At 41.1% G+C, this 21,469-nt stretch overlaps 1 protein-coding gene across 1 annotated transcript in view; it reads left to right on the top strand.

Annotated features, from left to right (window-relative positions):
• Positions 1 to 21,469, top strand: part of PEPD (peptidase D) — a 133,084-nt gene that overhangs the window by 84,946 nt on the left and 26,669 nt on the right. The window contains exon 12 of the mRNA XM_082062963.1: positions 10,566 to 10,714. Within this exon, the coding sequence (XP_081919089.1) occupies positions 10,566 to 10,714 (149 nt within the window). The remainder of the gene's footprint in view (positions 1 to 10,565; positions 10,715 to 21,469) is intronic.

The following is a 21,469-nucleotide window of genomic DNA, read 5'->3' as shown; positions in this document are numbered from 1 at the left end:
TATGTGTTCTGCCCTACCAGCGCTGTGGAGTTCCATCACGGCTGTTGGGGAGGAGAAAACTGGCCGTCAGCATAGACCGAGTGCAGCAGGGGAAGCCTGCGACAAGGCAAACGTCTCTTCTCACCTTTGTGGTTCAGTGGTTTGTTATAGGAACCGTTGGAGGTGCTGAACCTGAAGTGTGTGCTTTACATTTTGATTTTGAAAAGGTATTCAGGAAGATGATAGTTTATTGCATTCAATTTGCTGCCCGGCGGCTCGTGCAGCCTGCCTTTGTGGGTGCCTGGCACCGGCGCACGCCGAAGGCACGTCGGGAGTTGATTGTTTTATTGCGATTGCTCAGCAGGGCTCCTGCAGCGTTTGACAAGTAGAAAATGCTTCTATGATCTTAAAATAAAGATTGATTCTTCATGATGAGGCTCATAAATAATAGAAATGTGAAAAAATAAGCCTGACCCCAGATGTCACTGAAATAGATACAACGATTACCTGAGATGGTTTTCTGCAGGTGTTGCGGGTTGCAGGTCTTGATATTTTTATGGCATCTGACAAATGTGTCTCAGGGAAAGTTCAGCACATTGTGAGCAACTTCTATCGGCAGGTTCCCTGACCTTCAAGCACTTGATGACATTTTTGGGGGTTAGTTGGTCCATTCTGGCTTTGCAAAAAAAATGAAAAGAATTGTCTGTTCTGCTGAAGCGCTCACCATTGTTAACATGGTGAAGTATCCTCTGCGTCACAGTGTTGATGAAGGTCGGCCAGGTGTGTGGCACTGTCTCCTCGCACCCTGCGTGGGCAGGTCCTGCTTGGAGCCCCGAGAGCAGGCCGGGCTGCGTCTGCTCCATGGACCCCGAGGAACACGGGGATACCGGCGCTCCCTGGAGTGAGGGTCAGGGTGTGATTTAAAGCATAAATAACGGGAGTACAGCATCAACTGCTTGTGAAGTGCGGTGGACCTTGGAGAGAAAGACCATTAACCTTGTCCTCACAGTGGTCCTATCTGTTATTTATAACACTAACTTTAGCAGTTCAAATGGAAACAGGTTGGATCATCGGATGGTACCTTTCATTTTATTCCACTGTTTCTTTTCAGGCTCTCAGATTTAAGCTTGCTGTTGGGCAGAGCGCAGTACCCGTGATGAAGCCGGGTGCTGCAGAAGCCCACTGCTGTTTCCATCACCTGCTGGTGATGGTTTCGCCTGTAAATATTTTTATCGCATTCAGGTACCAGAATTTAAGCACTAGGGAAGTTTTGTTAGTGCCACAAAATCACACACATCCTGTCACAAAAGTACATCTATGCTAAACGTTTTAGATACATCTTGGCTATACTAACAGGTACTGTTAATTGCTTAGCCAGATGATAGAGTTGGAGATGCGGAAGGCAGTCTGGTGTTGCAGAATAATTTAACTCTGAGGAATATTTCTGTTCTTATTTCTTTCTTTGACATCGTAATGCAAATTTAAGGCATCAGAATAATATTGACACCAGGGGGCACTAAAATAAGCGCTCTCTAGAAGGAGGTTATTATTGTCCCATGTTTTGATATTGATAACATGTTGTATTTGCATCCTTCCAGGAGCACTGCCTGTGTGTATAATGTGCAGTGTCACTCAGGTTGTGCTAAACTTGGGTTTGTTTCCTTCCATTTGGTACTTGTATGTACCTTTTAATAATTATTATTGTAACTTCTGGTGCTGTCAAAAAATCCTGTTTAACTTCTAGTGCTGCTCTTGTCATTTCAGAAGATTTGTTCGTCTTAAAGAATTTTTCTTGACTGCAAGTACGGGTAGTTGCGAAAGGCTGTTCTGGATGAAATAGAGTGAAGATGCTAAGTTTTCAGAGCTGTTTAATTACTCAGAAGAGACATAGGGCAGTTTTCAGTCTTCCCGGGGTTGTTGGTCACTCCAGGGTGTGTGAAGAATATTGCAAAAGAAAGTTGCTTATTGCGAGAACTCGTCCGATTCAGTTGTTCATGGTTATTCATGAATGCTAAGCCTTCTATTAGGTAAAGTAGAAGTTACGTTGCTAATTTTAGATCTTTGATCTAGAAGCATGATATGTAGTTTTATACAATCAAAAGATTTGTAAGTTTCTGTGTAAGCTATATACATTTACCTTTTATATATACACACACAATATGCATGTGCAGCATACATATTGCTTTGAAACTATATCAGTATATTTAATATTGTACGCTATTATTTGTAGAAAATGCACTATTTGCTTTTTTCTGGGAATGAGTAAGTGTATAATATAAAAGGACTTTTTATGAGTGCTGAGCAGCTGTCATTTATTTCCCGAGACTTTCAGTAGGTCAACTAACAGACTTAGGTGAGCTTGAAAAAAGTGCATTACAAAAGGTGATAGAAGTTTGCTGTGACTCTTTCCCAAACTTTTTAAAAATTTACACTGTGTTTTATCAAGTTTTATGATACTAATACCAACCTATAAACCAAAATTCATTTGTCCAGGTGGGGGCAATGTTGCATTAAAAAGCAGGAACTGACCAGTGTTTTTGCACCGGATAATAGAAGCCCTCCCTTTTCCACCCCAGATACTTCATTGTCTGCTATTAAAACAATTTATCCTACGGAACAAAATACTGTATTTATTGCTTCTTGAAAGCACTGCTTTTAAGATCCCAGGATATTAATGTGTCAGATGTAAATGCTCAACTATTTTATGTGGGTGAGACTCGTATTTTCATTTGGCCTCGTGCATTTTTCATGCATTTTGAAGTTTGGTGCTGTAATAATAATATGCAAAAATTATGGTTAGCTTTAACCTTTCAGTCTGAAGTTTTGAAACAACTTGTTAGTTATGGTTTTGTTTCTAATAATAATATGAAGTACATTGCTACTACTTACTGGTTGATTGCAAAATCAACTGGCTATCCAATTTCTGTAATAATTCCTTTGGCTTGATTCCTCTGGTTTGATTAATATTTACTATTTTCATCAAGTGTAGGTATTTTTGCTTTTTGTTGTACCAATAGACTACATTAATTTTATGCTAATCTAGAAAAATTGAATTTGATTAAAAATAGAAAACTATATTTTCTAGAATGAACAATAATTTTGCTCTAATTGAACATGTGTTCTTTAATACTGGTTAACTCAGACTATGAGGTTGCCTACTGTTGGAAATGTGTAAGCCTTTTAGCCAAAGCAGAGATATTAATAGCATGTTTGCTGCAACAAATTTTAGCTTTAAGTGCTGTGTTATGGTCTGCGTTTTAATTTCATGCTCTCCATACATTATAGTGTAAATGAAATGTCTTTTTAATTGTCACTTGTAAATGAGTTTTATCTTAGTTTTAGATTAGCATTCCCAGTGTAGTCTGAAGAAAACTGAGAGCATGAAGTTGCTTTAGCTGCTGTTGGACTGATTTGAGTAGAGTGTTCATAACTAAAACAAGCAGGGTAAAACCTAGTATCTTTTTAATAGCTGTTGATTTAATATCAGTCATTTGTAAATGCTGTTTAGTGTAATCCACCTTTTATGGTGGTCTTCGTTAATATAGATACACATAAAGCGTGTTAGTACTCTTCTTGACGGGTGTTGCTTATCTTGGATGAATTTCAGTATCAAAGTCTTTCTCCTTGCTCGTGGTGTGGGGAATTCAACTGTATAGGTCAAAGTACAGTTTTAACCCACAGTTAGTCTCCAGCACACCCTTTGTGTATCCCCCTGAACCAGGAGCAGCTCCCAGTCCCAGTGCTCAGCGTAGCATTGGACCTTCCCTCGTGTCTCTGCAGAGAAGCCCTTGCTGCCCCATGGTGGAGGCACAGTCCAGAGTCCTCCTGGTGCGATACTGCCCCACATCTGGGCTGAGCCAATTCACGTCATTAAGGCAAGAATATTTCTGATTTCAGTTGTACATTGCAGTGCTATACTTGTGGCTTGAGGTGCTGCCATGAAGAGTAGGTGTTTCTTTCAAACAGCAAAAAAATGTTCTTACTGGCAAAATAGCATGCTTGGCTAGGGCATGGGCAGCCTCCTTTCCTGAAATACTAGTTGCTGCCTTCATGACAACTACAGGATGTCTAAATACAAACCAAACCTCTACCACTGACACCGGCCCAGTTTTCATCATGGAAAAGAAGTGAAAGTGTTAGCCTTTTACTTATATGGACAGATGTGAGTATGCATATGCACACATAAGAAAACTCCACAGTGTTTACAGTAAAAATCGATAAGTAAAGGTCTGACACTTCACCTACTCCTGTGATCTCCAGTGGTTGTTTGTCCAGGCTGGGGAGCACAGGTCAGGGTGTCCAAAACCAGCTGCTGAAAGCTAAGGCTCTTAAGTCCAAATGTTAGCACCTAACAATGGTGGCCTGCATTAGAAGTATCAAACTTTTACAATTCACCTTTAGTAGGTACCTTGCACTTCTCAGTAGACATCTAGAAATGGACTGGTTTAGATAACAGCAGAATTTGAGAACTGAGGCTCCTGATGAGTGGAAACTGGCCAAGACTTTGGATTTGCCGCCACCTCTGTTAGGTTGACTTTTCAGCAAAGATTTGTCTGTGCTAAAGAGAGTACTGTTGCTTATTAAATATGCCAATTAAAATGGATAATAATTAGGATAATAAAGGCAGAAAAAAAGTCATCCATTCAGCAAAAAGACAAATCAGACAGGTAACCCTTTTGGGAGAACTTTACCTGAGACTTTCCCTGATCTCTGGCTTACTTGCCTTCATGGGTCTAGCAGGGGTGATAGGTGAGCAGGACTGACACTTCACCTTCTGCATCTTGTGAAGCCTCCATTGCTGCTGCCTCCTTCTCCTAACCCAGCAATACCAGCTTGGTATTCCCACTTCTTTATTTGTGTGCAGCACTTCTGTATTAGACACATCCCTCTGCCCTCTTCTTTTTCTTCTCCTTTTTTATTTATTTCTATTTGTTTCTTTTTGGGGGGGGTAATACTTCTAGACCAAACTTCTGTATGTTACTGCTATAGCCACTGAGGACTCTGCAGTTGGCGTTGTAGAGGTTCAAGTATGCAGTCCTCTCTCCTTCAGAACTTCGTGTACACAGATGTATTTTTTCCCCACCCTGTTCCTATCTGAGTAAAACTTAGTGGCATATCTTGTCATCTCTTGTGAGAGGAGGTTGAGACGAGCCTCTCGTTATCTGTAGCAGTCTGGGAAAGCCTTTAGTGAGACAGTGCTACAAGAGGAGCAAGGATGGGAGAGTCATCGAGAAGGTAGACAAGATGGTAAGACATGGTTGCGGACAAACACAAAGTATAGGGCTAAATCACAGCTAGGTGAAGAATAGTCGTGTAGCTGTTTTGTATCTCTGTAATTGCATTACCTGTGTGGGCTACAGGATCTTCTTTTGAATACGTCTTAAACAAAAAGCCTGATGTTCTCTTGTGAATACCCAGAACACCATTTTCTACACAAGAAATATTCTCTAGCATTTTTCTAAGGTTACTTTAGACTCCAGGGGTGCTGCAACAAAAAGCTGGCCTTAAATCAGCAAGCCAAGCCTGGCTTCAGGACAGAGCCAGTACAAGCTCTCTGTACCATGTCAGATGGAAGCTGGTCACAGCAGGGAACCTCTTCCAAAAACCCTTCCTGAGCATGATAGGACTTCACCCTGTACTCTTCCAGTTCTCTGTGGGGGTTTGCAGTGTTATCTTACTCAGTGTTGCTTTATAAATTGATAACTCTTGGCTAGTCAGGGTACAAGTGGATGAAAAAGTGTGTGTCACTTAACTCTCCATTTTCTTACTTCTGATATCATTTACTGTAATTCATTCTTGTGGTCTGCTATTAAACCACCCGATTTCCAAATCGCTTGGCATGTTTCCAAAGATGTATCTCACAGAAATGCTGATACCTAGTTCCCTTAAGCTTGAAATTGCCTTACAAGTCTTTAACCAAACAAATGGTCAGATTTTGTTAGTGCATGAATACAAGATTTAATTGCTGCACGAAATCTAAAACATAGAGCGCTCTCTGTGAACTTGGAGCAGATTACGGCAAGATCACACAGAATAAAATCTCCGCCTGGGGATGACTTGCTCTTATTGCAATAAAAGGAGGAAGACGTTGTGTGTACCTTTATTCCTGCTGTCCTAGCATTGGGCTGGCACCAGTTCATCCACAGGGCTACTCCTAGGTACACTGGTTAATAATGGCTCAAAACCCTAAAACCTCAGTAAACGTTGCTGGGTAAAGTGCATCAGTATTCATACCTGTTTACCTTTAACCTCAAGTACGAAGAGGGCACAGTAAGATACGGCGATATCAGTTTTCTAATCGCTGGTCTTGCAAACCCACTCGGGGGAAGGGAAGGGAAGGTTTTGTCCTAAGAGCAGGAGCTGGGGAGGACATGGGTCGCCGCCAGGAGGACATCCAGCTGGGCTTCCCCACAGTCATCGCTCTGTGATGTTAACAACTGCAGAGGAATCATTTATTTTTTATGACTACCCTGGAGAGATTCAGTTCTGAGCGCACAGACCGAGCAGATCTATAGAGCAGGAAGGTGACAGCTTTACGTGTTAGCTCGTGGGAGCAGCTGTAGCCTTCCTAAGAAATGCCTGTGAGAGCTTGTCTTTGGGTTGGGTTGGTGGTTGGATCATAACGATTCATACACATGGCTCAGATATCCCAAATAAAGTATTGCTTCCCATTGTGATATTGGCCATAATTTGCCTCATTGCCTGGCAGTCTCAAATTATTTGACAATAAAAGTGTCAGCAAGCCTATAAAAGTAAAACACATGCTTAGAGGAAGATGATGCTTTATTCTTTAAAAAATGGTATACAGTGACTTTATGAAGAAAAGAAACATGGCTGTTTATAGTCCGCAGTTTTCACATCTGAAGTGTTATACAAAGTGTTTTGTGATGCTTCACAGTCGGGGGTTAAGAAAGCTAAAATTGATATCAAAATGTGTATTATTTTTCTGGGCTTGAAAGCCAAAAATGTAACTATAAATTTGTGTTTTGTAGTGCCAAAATTGTGTGAAAGTTAGGACAGCTATGCCTATGCTTCCAAGAAGGAGATTGGAATAGTTTTGCTATGTATCTTGTACTTGTGGTATAGCTTCTTGATAATTCTAGAAAACAAATTGAAACAGTAACACGGAATTTTTAGAGAGAGCCAGGTCTTCTGACTATTAAAACTGCTCTATACACCATGCACTTTTCACCCTGAAGTGAAGCCTGGTAGGTTTTTATTGCTGTTGCTCCCAGCAAAGTGATGCAAAGCAAGATTAGCTTCTCTCTCTGAATGTTTTGGAAGAGATTGAGCTGTGCAATAGAAGACTTCATCAGCTTCAAGCTAAACCAGTGAGAACTTGGACATACACCACACGCCTCTCTTGATGAGCAACACTCCTCCTCTGGCCTCCTTCCCTTTCAAGACCCCTTGGAAACCCCACAATCTCAGACACACCATCTCCACGTTCATGGAAATCAGCGAGTAACCGTTGCACCCTTGCTGAAAAAGGAGTGGGGAATAGGTTGTTCTGGACTGATTTTTTTCTTCATTCAGCAGAAAACTGAATTCACAATCCAGTTTTGTAACAGTCAACATATGCAGTCTGCTAGATGTGCAGCACTTAATTCATCTCAAAGGGAAATACAATAGAGTTTGAAGATATTTTGTTGTAGTATTGCATATGTCACTCTACATTAGACAGTTCTTAAAAGGTAAGCCATTGATCAAGATGCCTATAAGGCCTATTTTCATTTGTGCATTTAATTTGTTTACCATCTAATTTCAAAATAAATATTTTTTTAATAAGGAACCAGGATTTAAGGCACCTGCGTTTAGAAACTTCTTCCAGTGAGTCAACAGGAGAACGTAGCAGCTCACATGCATTTTATTTTACTTAAATGTGCTTCACCACTTATTTTGCCTGGCAAGCAAAGATATGAAATTAAGATCTTCTCAGGTTCCCATTATTTCCTCAGGATAACTACAATATTTGGGCTATTTCCATGTCTTGGGCAACATTTTAACTAATGGATATGTTCCTAACTGGAGTTAAATGGAAGAGAATTCCCAATAAGAGCCAAAATATCTCCCAAACGTACAGTTTGGTTTGGATGCTTTTTCACTGAAGCATAGAAGCTGGATGGTGTGTTGTGCTTGGAGGTGGAATTTGAAAGATCATCTTCCCTCATGTCTCCTTTTGTCTGGAAGCCAAGAAACCTGAACAAATGGTGCTTCCTCGCTTGCGAGCCGTGTTTTGGTGCCCCATCAGCTTGGTGATAGGTTTTTTCCATTACTCAGTGCTCCGGTAACTCAAAAAACTATTTAACAACCACTGAGTGATGAATGGGTTGAGAAAATGCTGATAATTGTAAGGTTTAAGACATAGCTAAGATTTTGCCAGTGCTAAGTTCAGAATAACTATTCTCCCCATGAAATATAGAAATCATAGCAACTTTCAGAAGACATGGACAGGGAATTTGGAAGTTGTTGGTTACAGGTTTTCTGTCACTATGTTGAATGGACAACACTTGTGAATGGAACATTTAGGTTACAAAACTGCTGCAAATCCCACAAAGCGCCATGCAGCTTGGTTTGTGATTTTGACAGGGTTCAGTCTGAGATAAGTTGAAAGATTTATAACTAATCTGAAATCTATATCTTGTCAGCATGTTAGGGAACGTAGCAACTTCTTACATGATTTTTAGGTGCTGCGACTAGTTTTCTGTATACTTAGATTTTCTGTGTGTATCATTAGTTATTTTTAGAAGCAAGTCTAACCATAAAATGAAAACTTAGGCAGTGTTGATGGGGTTTCTGATTTTGAGGTTTGGCTGGGCTGCTTTACAGTTGCTGCGTTCGTGTCAAATTGTGGGTTTTTTACCCTGTGGGTCTACATTCGCTGCCTATTGTGTATCTTTTTTCAATTAGCAACTTTCTGTTTTAACATATCTCATTTCATATTTCAGTGAAATGTATAGTGTTTGTATTAGCTCTGCGTGTGCATACATAACGTCGCAGTTCTCCCTGTATCCTTCTCCCAAGCAGTTTGCTGCTGTAGCTTTAAGCCTTGCGCAGTTCTGCATCTGCAAACCGCCGCGTTTGTTCCCGCAGTTCCAGTCCTGCAAGTCTCTCTGCAGGTGAACCTTGCCCAGTTTGGGGAGGCTGGCGATGACTCAGTGCAAAGATTTGTTCACAGTGGAAATTGTAGGGTGGATTTTCAAATTTCTTGGAGTAAATCTTCATGAGTACGTGTCTGTGTATGCAATGCAGCAAGGAGAGTCCCAGCCCTGCTGAAATATTACTTAGCTTTATCAGGATTGCCTTCCTTTGCTTATTGTCCACTGCTTTCGGTGGCAGTTTTGCTGGAAATGGTGAACATTTACAGCTGGGTGCCGTAGCACTTTTTGTGACACTTTTTGTGTCCCTTCACCTCGACATGTGTGCTGGTTGGGTGCCCCGGCAGAGTGTCCTTCTGCTTGTGTTGTCTCACTGACCCTGCTGGGAAGCAGAAGCCAGAGAAAGAAAACTCCAAGGTTTTTAAACACAGCAAAAGAAAATTATATTTCTTACAATGATAAGTCTCTTAGACTTGTTTGAGGTGGTTGGAAGGAGGTTTAAAGTAGAAAATTTCAACTCTGATTCATTACCGACGAAATCAGGAGGTCACTTTGTCAAGACCAAAGTCTTATATGTGAAATGTGCCTTCTTGTAATCAATATATGATGAATGAGGGGGGGGTTATTTGCTGAAGTATTGTTTGGTCCAAATGGCCATTCAGTTATTTGCTGATTTTGAGCCTGCTGAAACCAGTGCAGTGCCTTATCTGGAAGCATAGTACTGCAAATGTCTAACCTGCTCCTCACAAGGGTGCAGAGACCCGCTTGCTGTTCTTGTTTGATTCAGGCAGCTGAGCAATCAGTGGTAAATCATTGATTCACGTATAGAAAAAAACATGGGTTTTGTCCGCACAAAAGAAAACACTTAGAATTTTTTTTTCTTCTACCTCTGATGCAGAAAACTGTACTAAATGTTCCCATAGTCCTTGTCTCTTTAATCCCTGTTAGGCAAGTTTGTCTTAAAGTTTATATTGTGAGCAGTGGCAGTCAGTCTTTATTGGGGATGTGTTATTTAAACCATCAGATGTGTTTTGACATTTAGATACAAAAGGCCATAATTGAATTAATGTCTCTCTGTTAAGTTTTGAGGTTGGCCTCTTCATGTGGTGCGAGCATTTCCCAGGAAAGAAAAAAATGTCCTTTTTTTGCTTCTGAGAGGAGGTCCTAGAAACTGGAACTGAGGAGCTTGAAGTGGATTCCTCATGTACTTTTTATCTTCCTTCATGTGTTCTCTCAGTGTTTCCATGCAGGACCAGCACAGCCTGTAAGGGTGCCCATTTAAGCCATATGTAATGCAGATACCTGTCCATTAGGAGATTCCAAGGGACTGTCATCTCATTTTACTTAGGAACAGCATTAAAGCGGTGATTATATGGCCAACTATCAAAATGCAAAGGACTTTTAATTGAAAAACAAGACAAATGTCTTCTGTTCTACTGTTTCATTGGAATTAAATTTTCATTTCTTCCCCCTCTGTTTCCTCCTTAGCCTGTTCGATATGGGAGGAGAGTATTACTGCTACGGCTCCGACATCACCTGCACCTTTCCTGCAAATGGAAAGTTCACTCCTGACCAGAGGGCAATCTACGAAGCGGTGCTGAAGTCATCGCGGGCTGTGATGAATGCAGTCAAGCCAGGTAAAAGATCGGCACATGTCAGCAGGAATTGATGAGCTTGATGGCAGCATTCAGGCTGTCATGACAATTACGTTTGGATTTTAGAAAGGAAAGGAACAAGATGACAAAATGAATTTCCATGTTCAAACAGCTCTTCATGGAGGATAGATGTAAGACGTGCAACATTTTCCATATGGCACTTTAAAAGAAATAACACATAAGCAATTAATAAGATGATGAGTACATTTTAATCTTCCACTTTTTAAAATGCCTTCCATCTAGTGGTGAAAGTAGTTGCTCTTTTGGGTGTTCGCACTGGCTGCCGTCTTTTCAGGAAACTCGTGGCCCAGACTGAAGTTAGTTTGAGTGAACATGTGTGTTGGGCTTCAGTTCGTTGCAAGCTTTTTCTGTATTTTACATGTAAGCTCAATAGAAATCTTCTGTTGAAAAGAGGAGGGAGTGTACATTTTTGGGAAGGGTACTCAATTAGCCTTAAAAAGCTTTAGAAAGCACTTGGCTATTGAGTACTTCACTGTATGCCTTTAAATTCCAGGCAAGCTAATCCATCAAGTTAACATTTTCATAGCTGAAACAACTGCCTGTCTTGATGAAAATCTTGTTTTTCTCCAATTCTGCTTTCAGGGCAGCAAACAAATGCTTTTAGAGCTAACTGAGTATTTCACCGGTGAAGGTACTTGAGCATTTCTCAGTATTACTAATAGAACAGCTTTGAGAAGAATGTACTTCATGTACATAATGCACAAAGCACACTTATTCTTTAAATTTGCCATGTTAGCTTTCAGTCATCGGGCCTTGAGTCCACGGGCTTTCTGGATCACCAGTCAGAACATACATAATTTTCCTGTTATACAAGCTGCCAGCAGCACTGTTCATTAACACTTGAAGCTTATCTGCAAAATGAGGCTTGATATTTTGCCATTTTAATAACAATATGTATTCTCCATCATCTGCTGTTTCACCCCTGAAGAATCTTGTTCCTGTTCCTCTTCATATTTTGCTTCGCATTTCAGCGCCGCCTTTATTTTCATGTAAGATTTTTGGCACTCTTTCATGCTAATAAGTTGTGGACTATCTTCAAAACTTCATGGCTAATATGATGCTGTACTGAGGATGGTGTAGAGAATTCCTCAGTTTACTTAGCACTTTATTTACAGTGTCAGATAATAAGGACATACAAAGGTAAGTATTTCTGAAAATTAGTTGCAAGGATCCTTTACTGGCCTTGGGAGTTTGAGATTCACAGACAGAGAAATCATTCTTAGTGTCTGGCAGAAGATGGGACTGAACTTTGGTTTCTCTGCGCTTTAGTTGTCTGTTTAAAAGAGTGGTGCAAATGCATTTATGCTGTTTATGACAGTAGTAATCATGATTTTTCTGGCTGCAGAAAGCGGGTTGCGTGGACTGGTCTGTTGTTTTGGTTCGTTTGATACCTGCGTGTAGTGAAATGCAACCTGGACCTTTCACGCTCTGTTGAATTGCAGACCTGGGTGGCGTCCTGCAATGGGAAAAAACTTTCACCATATAGAAGAGATTACTTTTTAGGTCTGTATGGCTTGTGCCCTAGTTCTTTTGCAGCTTTTAACCCACCTCTTCACTTATGAAAAAGTCTGATAATTTATTTATGTTTTTCTCCGGTGACGTCTCGAAAACACACCAAAGGCTCTACTACTGAAATAGGTAATTGGCAGAAAAGTATTTACAATGTCTGAAATGAATTTACAGTGTTCTAAAGACAGTTCAGGCTGAAATGATGAGTTGGATTAGAGAGAGATCCTCTTTAATATACAGCTTTAAATAATTTTTAAAATAAAGTATTATTCAAATAGTTATTTTGTTTCCAGTCACACTTCTTTTCTTACTAAAAGGGACATAGGAAACAAGACATTTCTGTGAAAGGCTTTCATAAGTCCTTTTAAATGAATGGATCTGCTTTGTGCCTTCCACCAGATTCCTTTAAAATGTTTTGCTTAGCTGTTTTAATTGAACACTGAGACAAACAGAAAAACTGCCATGTCATGTAGCGTTGGGCTGCTAGTGAGAAGTGGCATAGGATCTCCTGGCAGGCTAACACCCCGCCGTAGAAATGGTTAGTGTCACATACTTCTCAGGCTGCTGAGAAACCCCAGAGCCCCTCGAAGGGGCGGATGCAAGCCCAATGTATTGTTGCTGCTGCCCAGAGAAAGCGGTTTCCGTGGGAGAGGCTGCAGCCTCCTTCCTCTCGTCGGACAAACCTCATCTGTTAGCTCGTTGACTGAAGCACCAGGATCCGCTCCTGGGGCAGTGGGATCTGTCACGGGGGAGCAGGAGGGGGTGATGTGAATTCAGCTCTCAAGTGTCGCTTCTCCCTGCCTGACAAGTTGGTGCTTTGGGTCTCCGCAGAAGGAGGCAGGAAAGCTTGCAGGTTTAGAGGCACTAAATGTAAAACCTGTCATGTTTTAGTTTGATTTTCTGAATTATGGAGCCCTTGTTCATTTTGCTATAATTTTTGTTTGTCTCCGTTTCCCAGGGTTCCTAAGATCAAAGACAGCGAGTGGCTGGGCTGACAGGGCAGTAACCCTTCATGGGGCAGGCTGCACAGAAACCGTGTGCGCAGCACAGTCAGCAACGACAGAAAATGGGGTTTCTCTCCAGTTCCAGAATTATGCCTTGTGGCAAAGGGTCACAGGGGACATCTAGTTGTTGTCTTCCGGTTAATGATTCCCAGGGTCTTTCTCATTGCAAGATAGGGAGCGAATACTTCAGGGAGAGTCACTAACCAAATACTGGGTTACATAACTGTGTTTATGGAAGGACACACATTTGCTAGTAACCTTAAACATTTTATATAGATCTGTGTGGTTCAGAGATTGGCATTGACTCTAAAGTGAAGTTGCATTTTGAGAGGTAATAGACCTTCTAATGCATTTCATTTATACTTCTATATAAAAACAGTTGTCATAATTGGAAAAATACTCCAAAACATTGTCTTTTATTATAGAAGAGCATTCCTCTGACTACATCTTGCGCATGGTCCAAAGATGCAAACATCTCAAATCATATATACAAGTCTCCCTACCTTCCAACTGAAAGAAAAGAATTCCTTCTGCAAGCCAAATAATATATTCTGAAAGTTACAAAACGCTCTCTGTGGGCTTATAGCCCATGTTCAGTGCAGTCGTCACAACTCCTGCCACAAACCAAGTCTGTTTAAAATAAAAGGGGAGAAAGACATATTCAATCTTGCATAAGCAGCAGTTTTGAAACTACTGAACATGGATCTCATATGAAGACAGCAATGCTTGTTGCTGAAGTGAAAGAGTCAAAAAGACGTGTGTGTGTGGCAGTGGGATAATTGTCTCTTTCCTGCAAAGTCAGGCTTGTGATCCAAAATTTCAGAGAGGAATGTTGCATTTCTACTTAGGGGATATTCTTAATGCGTCAAGTCCATCTGGGTTAAATTTACTCTTCCACAGAACTAAAATACAGGGGCGGATGTGCAAAATATTGACAGTTCCATTCACTTTGGTGGCTGAGGCATCATGTACTTCTCACTCAAAACAGTGATTTGAGAAACAATTTGTCTTTACATGGATATTCTACATAAAAAGAATTGTCAAAACAACAGTGAAATTGTAAAGCCAAATATTCAAGTATTCCAGAAGTTAGGGTCCTACTTTGTCTCACTTCTGCTTTGGTTTTTAATCTCAAGAGATTTACTACAGTGGTTGAAGCACATTAGGTGCAATCCTGAAGTGCATCTCCCAGTTTACTTTCATCTGAAATGAATTCAGCTTATGCACTTCACAACTCCACTGTGTAAACTAAAACACAGCAAGTGGGGACAATTAAGAGAGCTCACCTCTGAGGATGACTGGAATGAAAATGTTCTTGTAGATACATCCATTGTTTCTCCCTCTGTTATCTTCATGCAGTGCATCTAACAGAAAGAGCTGAACTTAGGAGCAGCTATTCAGTAGTTTATTTTAACCTCTTGTTCCGTGCACAGCCCAGAGCTGTTTATTGCCTACTGTCCAAAACAGCCCTGAATCCAGAATTATCAGTGTCCTCACCAGAGTGCTCATCGTAACAATACGCAGGTGTTGAGCAGACAGTAAGTTCACTTGCGCTTCATTTTAGCAACGGTGAGGTGTGCAGCAGTTCCCCTTCTGCAGGCAGAGGCACACAGGCTGGAGAAGCTCTGCAGAAGCTCTGCAGAAGCCAGCGTAAAGCTGTTGACTCTTTTGGGATTCCAGGATTGAAATTCATCAGACTCGAGACTTTTTATAAGGTAGTTTAACATTGCTCCCGCTCAAACCCCAGCTGTTTTGATCTCTCTGCCAGCTGTGAGTGCCCAGCCTTTCTGCAAATCAGGCTCCAGGTTGTCAAGCCAGACACTGGTAAAATGGAACAAAATGTTTAGTGAACAAATGTAAAATAAATAGATAAAAATAAAAAAAAAAAAAAGTGTTTCAACTGAGTTTCCTAGCATCCTGCTGGGAGTCTGAGTCTGAAGCAAGAATGGTTGCTAATTCCCAGTGGCAACATTCAGGTGCATTTGCCATCCTCGCTTTTTTTGGGACGTCTCTTGTTTCTTTTCCTGCACATTTTCAGCTTCCGCTGAAGCAGATCGAAAGGAGTTATGTGAGGAACAGATATCTTCAGCGGCCTAGAAGGAGATGTGCTTGCCATGAAGTTAGAGTCTTCTGGAAATAAGGTAGCCCTAGAACTGAATGAACGTGGAGCTTCCTGTGGATTTGCGTCTTGTGCTTGGTCAGAAGCTTTGGTCGGTCTGATGGAAGCTTTTCTGCCAGGCTGAGGTACTTCTGAGGCACACCTCCCCGTGAATTCTCCTGTCTGGAGTGACGCGTGAATGGATGTTGCACAACATCAGTAGGCATAAAGCTATACAGTGTAATGGTTAATGGTGGGGTCTGAGGGCTCAGCTCTAATGTCTGCAGTACCTCCAGTGGACAACTGTCATGGTAGCAGCTGAAAGCCTGAGCTGCAGGGGTAGATCAGACCGTTTTGTGAGCAAGTTTGACGTGTTTGTTGATAGTGGAAAGATCTGAAGAACTTGAAAGGGCACAAGTGCATTGTTCCCAAAGCCTGTCTTGTTTCATTCTTTATCCCAGTCACATAAGTTAGATCCAGTGTCAATGTAATAGCTTAGTTAACCATCTTTTGTCATAAGTTACACCTGGGAGACCAGTATTGCTTGCTCTTTGTCATAATATATAAAACTATTTGAATAAACACGTAAAATAATCATTTTTGCTCGAAGTCCCTCTCTAGAGCTTCTAGAAGACAACTTGTTGAAAAAACATGATCTGGCTTTGAAGTTAGAGTTGGCTCTTAGCCAGGGTTTGGACCAGTACCCTCCTGGCATCTCTCCTAATCTAAATCATTCATGACTCTAAATATGTTCCGAAACGTGCAAATGAAAATATCAGTGATGTAAGAAGAAGATAGGCTGACGAGAGTCAATGCCTGGGTGCTGAGCTCTAGCTCTTAACAGGGGAGGTGACACTTTGCAAGCCAACAGATAGCGATGTGCTCCAGTTTCTGCGTATGGCGCATGTTCATACTTAACCCAGCTTTGAGTATCGCACTGTTCTCATATGGATGGTTTACTGTAAGTGATACATCTGTGTCCAATAGGGTTTGGGAAGTTACTGCGGAATAACTTATTTTTTATTCTTTACCAAATGACTGTGTATTTATACCATGTCCAGCCTCTTGAGTGATTTCTGCTATTTATTGTTTGGATTATTACCTTAAGCATTTAGAGAATGTTAATAATTGGAGTTCTATAAATTTAATTCCTAGTTGATGAGAACAATATAGTTTCTACAAAAAGAAAGTTTCTATATACAGTTTCTATTTATAGAAACATTGAAGTTTCTCAAATATATTGAATCTGCTACTGTGTTCAGAAGAAATAAAGAGAAAGTATGCTTACCTTTAAGCTTTGCAATTAAAGCTATTTTGGATGAAGGCACTAGATCATAAACACAGTCATTAAGATTAATGAGCTAAATATTGTAGCAATCACATATTTTCCATTTTCATCCCTTTGCAATTGCGCACTGGGACCTCCGAGCATTCCTCCCTGTCTTCTCTGTAGAGTAGTGGAAGGTCACAGGAGAAGGGAAGGGAAGGGAAGGGAAGGGAAGGGAAGGGAAGGGAAGGGAAGGGAAGGGAAGGGAAGGGAAGGGAAGGGAAGGGAAGGGAAGGGAAGGGAAGGGAAGGGAAGGGAAGGGAAGGGAAGGGAAGGGAAGGGAAGGGAAGGGAAGGGAAGGGAAGGGAAGGGAAGGGAAGGGAAGGAGCTTGTTGTGCTTGGTGTTCCTGATACTACTGCAAAACTTGTGTGTGTTTAAAAAAATGAGCAGGAAAAACTTTTTTCAGCCTCTAAGTCATACACGTCAGTATTTAGGGGGACACAGAGAAAGAATTAAAACACCTCAATCATTAAGGCCTATTGTCCTAAATTCCAGTTTAAAAAAAAGATCTCTTTGTCTAGCAAACTGCTCCCAAGGAACAGCTGAATAAGGCCAGGTTGGCAGCCACTCAATTCCCTATCTCTACATTTATATGATTTAAAAAGCTTGTATATCCCAAGTCCCATTGAACCAAAATTGCATTCAGACATTAGCTGCACAGCTGGGAATAGTTGTTGATTGATGTTTATTTGTTTCAATAAAGTGAAAAATAAAAATGAGTTCCAAATATGCACAGAAGTTGTTCACCAAGTCAGTTTATGTGCGGTGTGAAAGTTTTCCTCCTCGGGATGCTGACATAGGGTGTCCCTATAGGATTTGCATCTCTGCACTTTTTCAGGTTGGAGCTCATGCTCAGGGGTACATGCATATCCCCTTATCCTGCATTTTACCTTCCAAGAGAGTAAGTATTGTGTTGCCTCTGGCTTTCAGGCTTTGTTTTTTTGGTAAATGCTGTTCAGGGACGTCTTGAAAGAAATCTCCATCCTAAAAGTAACATCTGTGATAATGGACGATGGAAGTTTCTCCATATTAGGTATGGGAGATTCCTCGCCTATTTGTAGCTTTCCCAGAACTCAAGTTTCACATACAGATGTGAGGTCTTTAAGCTCTTAAATCCTTTCTTCCAGGATCAGAGATCAGCCATTGCAGATTTCATTGATGCCAGGATTGCCATATAATATTTGAGCAAGAAAATACAGTCAAAAGCATTTCAGCAAGCACACACGTCAAACAAATAAAACATCCTTTTATTAATCATGGAGATTTCAGCTGATCCCTGGAGCCTGCCAGGGATGGGTCCCTTTTGCTGTAGGTGCTGAATAATGCAAAATAGTATGTATTTCCCAAAAGACTAAGGACTTTTGAGGTAAAGAGGCCAGGGGGAGAGGGTTGGAGCAAACAGCCAGTGGGCACAGGCCAGCAGTTGTCTGGCTTGGACTACAGAAGCTTCTCTGTAGCTGGTGGTTCCTCCGTCGTCCCTGCTCCAGCTGCCTCACCAGGTCAAGTCTTGCATTTTGCAGCTGAAAATAGGTGTCTGAAGGTGTTTCTCTCAAGTTAGCGGGAGCTTTCCACTCTGTCATTTCTTTCTTGTGTTAAGTAGACTTATGTCCAAACTGTGTGAGGTGTGGAACGATTCAGAGAAAGGCATTAGACCCTTCTGTAGGTCTGACTCTGAGGCCTTCCTTTAAAAATGGTCCTTGGGAGTTCACTGGGATGAGATGTGCCAGTGCTGTGGTGTTCCACTGCCCTACACAACCTTAAACCAGGCTTAGCATGTTAGCATTCAGGTTGCTGCTGCAGTTGTGCCTGGAGTTTGCATGTTGGCTACTCCTCCTGGTTTCCCTTTGGTGGCAGGGGACCAAAGGAAACCTTGTGCGTTTGTAGGTGCAGGATGCGAGATGAAGTTAGTTCCATCTGGTCTTGATCTTTGTCTTCTGGGCAGCTGTAACTGCACAAGTGTTGAGCTGCTGTGTGAAATGCTGTGCCCACTTTTTGTGCCTTTCTCCTGATCTCGTCAATTTTCATTCAGTGCTGTAGCTTCCTGACCACTTTGCAGTGGAGGGGCCTGCCTTAGCTGGTTTCCTCGTGTACATCGTTCCAAGAAGTGTTCTCAATTAGAAGGATAAACCAAAGCAGCCGCTTTAATTTCCAGTGTTTTGCCTCCACCCTGTTTGCCTGCTGCTGAAGGATTCAAGTAGTAAAGCTCATGGAGGTAGATATAAGCCCAGGGATTTTAGTGGGTGAATGGTTTGTATTTTTATACGGCATAATGTAAACTTTGGATGGTAGGTAGTCTTGAAATATTGATATATTGGCTGATATATAGATATATATCTGATATATAGATACTGAGGCACAGTTCTTTCAGTGAGATGGGAGGAGGTGGGTTTGGTGAACAAGTACTGGTTTAGTAAACAACTTGTTTTATATGACAGAAAATGCTGAATTCAAAGTACTAGTATGATTCTGTGTTCTATGTTCTAATAGCATGTCTCTAACAAAAAAAAGAATACTGGAGAATTTAGCTCAGGTAGGGTAGTACTAAGAGCAGGGATTAGAATAACCCAAATAATTGAAGACCTGTTTAATTGGCAACTAATAGCCAGGGTATTTGACATAGCAGATCCTTGTGGGTCCCTTCCAACTCAGGACATTCTGGGATTCTATGATTACTGGCAGTTATTTCTGTTAAGTTGAGCGGAGTTGTGCTTAGGAACTTATGCAAATTCAAAATGTGCAGCTTCACAGATTACTACTTCTTTTTCTGTAACTTCTTCAGAATTCATTCATTTTTGCTTGCTACTGTTTTGCATACTGCTTTAGAGTAAATGTCACTGTATTCAACTAGGATCGAAATTTATTATACCTAAAGAAAATAATTGTAACTGTTATTAATATTTATTCCTTCCAAGTGAAGTACAAGGTTCTCATTCACATGCAGTGGGTGTATTTTGCATGCAAGTCATTAAGTCATTTGTGTTTTATTTTATGTAGTCCAGAGTTGTGCTTAGCAGAACACCATGTGGGCACGCTCGCCTGTCTGTTGTGCTGTATAAGAGCAGTAACTAATTTTGATGAATTTTTGAAAGAAATTGGACTGTACGCTGGACTTTCTTGACAATAGCAGAACAGGGAAGGGTGTGGGAGCACAGTCTATTTTACAGTTTGGATCGTTTCAAAATGTCCATATGAATTATTCCCATTCAGATTGTCATACTTTAGGCAAAGTGCTGCTGATCATTATTAATCTGCTGTAATATCTGAAGCAAAACAATTATTTTCAGAAATAAAACATTAATGACAAAAACTGAAGATTTTATACCAGTTCCTCTGAAGAACAAATGCTTTCAGGGCATGTTGTAACCAGCACTTGGTATTCACAAATCCTGCTGATCAACACCGCAGTATTATTTTTCCCTGCTTGCAGTTAAGAATGTGTTACTGTGTTAAAGACAGATTGGAAAGTAAATCTTGTCAATATATGTATTAAAAAGCTATTTGTAGTCTGCTCTCTCCTCTATTGAATGGAGTTGACTATATTTTTCTTGCTAGCATTAATGTTCATAAATAAGTTTCCCTTTGAACACTAGCTCTCTGAGATTGACCCAGAAAGGTAATATAGATTTCTATGGTAAATTAATTCCATTTTGTCAGTATAAATGGTTAAAGCATCAGCCACCACTTAGGAGATAAAAGCTGAAGGAACTAAAGGATGCACAGACAATGCTGGCAATCAAATCGCAAGGTATTGCGATTCTTGCAAGGTATTCTTAAAAAAAACCCAAAACAGTGTTGGTGATTACTGGAGCTCTCATTGTTGGGCACATAACCTAACCTTACCCAGAATAGCAGTAACATACAGCAAGAGGGGAAAGAAAAAGCTGGTATTTTCTGTCAGATTCAGCAGATTCTCCAGCCCCTCCGCGCAAGCAGCCGTCTGTTGAAATGCGAGATTTCAGACTGTGAGTCTCACTGCAAACCTTCTGGGAGCCGCTCTTCCTGCTGGTGACTCCGGCCCAGGAGCTGACCCATGCTTACAGTGACCACTGCATGTCAGGAAGACTAAAATAACCTGAGCTGTTTCCAAGTGTATAAAACTAGGCACTGTCAAACAGTGGAGCCTTTCTGCCCTGAAGCCCCTGTGGTGTGGCGGTCCCTGGCAGTCCTGCCGTGGCTGGGGACAAACTGCAGCTCTCCAGCCCCGCTGCGCCCCTGGGTGTTGCCACTGCCTGCAGTGATTCCTCAGAGGTGCTGCTTGGACGAAGCAAATACATTTAGAAATCTTTACAGGCTTGGAGCCTGAAGTGGTTGCAGTTTTTTAGCTTTTCTCTGGTTGGTTTAAGGCTATTTTTTTTTAAATCCTTTTTTCCTAATTGCAACAAGTTGTAAGATTGTAATGTACAATTCTGATTTTAACAGTGACTTTGGGGAAAATAACCTGCTTTTACATGGTCTGATGTGCACAGATTTTCTCCCAGTTCAGTATTCAGGAAATGCGCTCGTTCTACGTTGTAATTTGAGTTGAAGTACAAAGTTCGTGAGCCCTTCGATCTTGACACTGCATCAGCTGTAGCTGTCAGAGTGCAAACCAGCTAGACATAGATTATGCTGTTTGCCCTGAATCTTATCTAAACAGAGTCTTTTCTAAGCTTCAAATATTGATAAGTTTCCACAGTGCAATCACTCCCTCCCAGCACTTCTCTCCTTCCCCCAGTCATTTTTCCTCTTCTTTTCAACATACATCTATTTACAAGGAATGTGCAGTAAAATTCATAGT

This window comes from Streptopelia decaocto (genome assembly GCF_964273445.1).
Source record: "Streptopelia decaocto genome assembly, chromosome: 11".
In the NCBI taxonomy this organism is placed as follows: Eukaryota; Metazoa; Chordata; class Aves; order Columbiformes; family Columbidae; genus Streptopelia; species Streptopelia decaocto.
Note: the sequence above shows the minus strand (reverse complement) of the source record. Positions and strands in the feature narration are given on the sequence as shown.